The 4,795-nt window shown below is 40.3% G+C and overlaps 1 protein-coding gene across 1 annotated transcript; it reads left to right on the forward strand.

Moving 5' to 3' along the window:
• The first annotated feature begins 3,283 nt into the window (after nt 1-3,283).
• LOC132118948 (putative nuclease HARBI1) lies at nt 3,284-4,233 on the forward strand. The gene is made up of 2 exons (XM_059528700.1): nt 3,284-3,605; nt 3,675-4,233. Exons 1-2 carry the CDS (start codon nt 3,347-3,349, stop codon nt 4,040-4,042), a joined length of 627 nt encoding a protein of 208 aa, XP_059384683.1. The 5' UTR covers nt 3,284-3,346; the 3' UTR covers nt 4,043-4,233.
• The last annotated feature ends 562 nt before the right edge of the window (nt 4,234-4,795 follow it).

A 4,795-nucleotide genomic window follows, 5' to 3' on the forward strand; every position in this document is an offset into this window, starting at 1 on the left:
GTTCGCTGTTGCCGGGACACGTTCTCGGCTCCTCAGCGTAAAACCTAATGAGTGGATGCACCTGTCGCCCTATTTATATCCGTGGCTCGGGGAGTGGCTCAGGTGTGTTAATCCACTAGCCAATTTTCATTGCCGTTTTCTCTTAAATTCAGAGATGATTGGCCTCCCAAGTGAGACCCCATATGTCGTTCGACATAACGTCTCCGTTCCCTCCATCAGGAAACGAGGGTTACGTACGTAACCAAGACGTTTTCACTTCTCTGTCCATAGCACAGCAGTTCTTCATGGCCTTTCTCTCAGAGAAGAAACCTCTGACTTTATCACAACAATGTTGGCAAATACCTTTTTCTGTTTTATTCAAAACTTAAGCCCTTTTGCATTTTGTTATAAGCATATTCTACAATAATTGTACTTTTCTTTGTGTCTAATTTATTTCAAATACCCATAGAGCATTGTTTATCTGTTATTTGAACATAGAGCATAAGATAATGGTCCAGACATTAACATTTGTTAGATTATTTGAAACGTAACATTGTTTTTTTTTTTTCAGGACTGTGAATGTGACACATCCCAGATTTCCATCAGATTCTGACTGTGTTTGCAGAAGACAGCAAGCCATCTCCACAATCTCCATTTGGATGGTTATAACAACTCAAGTCCAACTTTGATTTTATTCAAAGAGTAACTTTCTTACCCTTGGACACATATCTCTGAAAACAAAACTAGTCACAAAAAAAAAAATACCTGCTGCTGATGAAAGTCAAGGCTGTTTGAGATTTAAAAAAAAGACAGTTCACCCAAAAAAGTTAATTCTGGCATTATTTTGCATGGCCTCGTGTCATTCCAAGCCCAAAAGACTTTGGTTGGGTTTGACTTTTTGGTCTTTGAAACACAAATCAAGTCATATTTAATAAAATCTGAGTCCTTTTCAGGGACAGTCCAAGTAACCAAAACTTAAAATATGTATTGAAAGGTAACTAAGGTGTGTTTAAATGAATAGTATTCGCTCAATTCAAATTTCAAGAAATTAAAACCTTTTGGTTACCTCGAACAAAAGTCTCTCAGGTTTATTAATTAATTAAAGTAGTCTTTGAAAGACAAAGACTAATCTTGTGGGTTTGGAATGACACGAGGCGAAACGTTTTTTTTTGCATTGTCAAAATGAAGTTTTCCTATAAACTGATGTTGATTGTTAGTTTGAGCTCAAAGATTGTAAAACACTCAAGATCCTTGATAGAGTTTCTCGTATATGGTTGCACTTGCATTGAACTTTTCTGGTGCTTTTTGTGCTTCAAAAAGTATAAAAGTAAAAAAAAACATCAATAGTATTTAGAATTTAGCGGTTCACATCAGTGTTAGGCAAGCACAATGTCAGACACTGTAATATGCTCTGGTCCCCTCCCTGCTTACCGTGGTGATGAGATACACAGCAAATGGACAAGCTTTTAACTGTCAGGTCCCTTTCTAAAAAAGCACTTTTTGTAAATGATATGATCACTGATCATAATCTAGATGTGCTCTGTTTAACAGAAACCTGACTGAAACCAAAACCACAGTCACAAAAAAAACCCTGCTGCTGATGAAAGTAAAGGCTGTTTAAGAAAGGGACAGTTCACTCAAAAAATTTCATTCTGGCATTATTTTGTGTAGATTTTCCGTGCAAGAATAATGCCAGAATGAACATTTTTGGGTGAACTGTCCCTTTCTAAATCTCAAACAGCCTTGACTTTCATCAGCAGCAGGTTTTTTTTGTTTTTTTTTTTTTGTTTTGGTTTCAGAGAACAAAAGTCTCTCAGGTTAGACAAAGATTAATCTTGTGGGTTTGGAATGTCACAAGGAGAGTAAATGCTAAAATAATGTTCCGTTTTAGGCAAAATATCTCCAGTCTCTGATGATTACATTATTTTAAATGAGTCCACCCCCCAAGATTACCGTTATAAACATGAGCCGCGTCCAAAAGACAAAGGGGGAGGTGTTGCTTCAATTTATAACAAGGTTTTCAGGATTTCTCAGAGGGCAGGCTACAAGTATAACTTGTTTGAAGTAATGGTGCTTCAAATAACATTATCCAAAGAAACAAATGTTACTGATAAATCCCCTGTTATGTTTGTACTGGCTACTGTATACAGGCCACCAGGGCACCATACAGACTTTATTAAAGAGTTTGGTGATTTTACATCCGAGTTAGTTCTGGCTGCAGATAAAGTTTTAATAGTTGGTGATTTTAATATCCATGTTGATAATGAAAAAAGTGCATTGGGATCAGCATTTATAGACATTCTGAACTCTATTGGTGTTAGACAACACGTTTCAGGGCCTACTCATTGTCGAAATCATACTTTAGATTTAATACTGTCACATGGAATTGATGTTGATAGTGTTGAAATTATGCAGCCAAGTGATATCTCAGATCATTATTTAGTTTTGTGCAAACTTCATATACAGTCATGGCCAAAAATATTGGTAAATATGATCAAAGAAGGCAGTTAAATAGTGTCTGTGCATTTAATTGCAATCAAGTCAATGATATCGCAGTAGATGAAAAGACCCCAACTAAGTTGTGGTCATCTGAGACAAGGTCTTTACAGGGGATCTGTATCTGGGGCTCTAGTTGTCCTTGGGCCTCATTTATAAACGTTGCGTACGCACAAAAGAAGGCGTACGCCACTCTCTACGCAATAATTGATATTTATAAAAAGCAAACTTGACGGGAAAATGTGCGGTCCTTCACGCAAGCTCTGACCCAGGCGTACGCACAAAAACGGGTGAAATGAGAAATGGCGACAACGTCGGCAGATGGAAGAAACACGTGAAAGTGAAAATGACAATACTGCCTCTCATAAATAACATGAAGACTTCACAAAGCAAGTCTTACAATTAACAGCCTACACGAACACCCGTTTGATCGATCAGCAGTGAAACAAACAAAAAAAATCAAACGAAAATTACAACCCGAATTCCGGAAAAGTTGGGACGTTTTTTAAATTTTAATAAAATGAAAACTAAAAGACTTTCAAATCACATGAGCCAATATTTTATTCACAATAGAACATAGATAACATAGCAAATGTTTAAACTGAGAAAGTTTAAAATTTTATCCACTTAATTAGCTCATTTAAAATTTAATGCCTGCTACAGGTCTCAAAAAAGTTGGCACGGGGGCAACAAATGGCTAAAAAAGCAAGCAGTTTTGAAAAGATTCAGCTGGGAGAACATCTAGTGATTAATTAAGTTAATTGATATCAGGTCTGTAACATGATTAGTTATAAAAGCTTCGTCCCATGATTCCATAAAGTTTCCATACACGGCGGGTGAACAGGCAAACAAGAAAGCTCAATTTGCAGCTATGTATGGTTTCCCAAATGTCATCGGTGCTATTGACTGCACTCATGTTGCCATAAGGGCACCGAACGTTAATGAAAATGCTTTCATTAATAGAAAGCATTTTCATTCAATCAATGTCCAAATTATTTGTGATGCAGACATGTTGCTCACTAATGTAGTAGCTCGGTGGCCTGGGTCAACCCATGACTCATTTATTTTAAGACACAGCAGTGTTGGACGCAGACTCGAGGCTGGTGCTATACGTGATGGCTGGCTTCTAGGTACGTTTGATTATAGACATTCACATTTTAATGTACTTCAATGTCTTAACCCTTTCACTATCCTTGCAGGGGACAGTGGATATCCCCTCAAACAGTGGCTGCTTACGCCTTTCCTCAACCCACATAGTGCAGAGGAAAGGCACTACAACATGTGCCACAGCCGAGCTCGCGCTATAGTGGAGCGCACCATCGGCCTGTTTAAGGGCAGATGGCGCTGCCTCGACTGCACTGGAGGGAGGTTATTGTACACGCCTGAAAAGGTGTGCCAAATCGTGCTGGCATGTGCTGTGCTACACAATGTGGCACAGCTTAAAAACATGCCTCTACCTCCTGGCGCCGATTGCTGTGTTGGCCGCGACCCTGAACCCCATCCCCAGGCATTTGAGCCAAATGCTGCTGCTGTGCACCAGCGTTTGGAAGTGATGCGTCGCTTGTAAAGAACAACAAAAGGTGTGGAAAATATTATTTATTCAAGAATTCCCTCATCGTGCAGTTTATTTCAGTCAGCGCAGTCTTGATTTCGCCCAACTCCTTGGCCACCTCTCTGATTGAACTAATGACTTCCCTCTGCATTTCAAGGACTGCATCGGTGAGGACACGTCCACTGCTGGAGGGTTGAGAGCCGCGTGCCGTGGAGACGCTGGGTCCAGACGGCTGCTCAGCTGCAGCATCGTAACCACTGGCCCCGCTGGAACACCCAGCAACTGAAATAATATTGTTCTATATTAATAAACTGTAATTGTGTAGCCTGTATACATGTGTCTTGACTGCATTCATTTTACTTATTTCTCTTACCTGTGTCACCCGGTGCATCTGGCGCGTCAGTGTCCCCCTCCCCCTCCGCCTCAGTCACCACTCCACTTAATAGGGATTCCCCAATAATTGCCGCCAGTCTCTCATCAAGAGGGGTCAGCTCCGGTGTCCCCTTTCCCCCACCCGTGGCAGACACACTCTGGCGATGGAGCGCTGGACGTTTTTTTGCCTTTATGGCGTCTGCCACCGTTTGCCACTCAAGTGCCTTTTTGGCATTAGTAAAGCCCACACTGTGCCCTCCAAACAAATTTTCTCCTCTTTTCCACCTCGCCAACGATAACTTCTACTTCACATTGAGTGACGTTAAGTTTTTTTGATTTCCTCTCTGCGTTTGCCATGATTTCGCAATCAATGAACATTAACTTGTGGGCGTTTCA

Source organism: Carassius carassius, chromosome 38 (genome assembly GCF_963082965.1).
Source record: "Carassius carassius chromosome 38, fCarCar2.1, whole genome shotgun sequence".
NCBI lineage: Eukaryota > Metazoa > Chordata > Actinopteri > Cypriniformes > Cyprinidae > Carassius > Carassius carassius.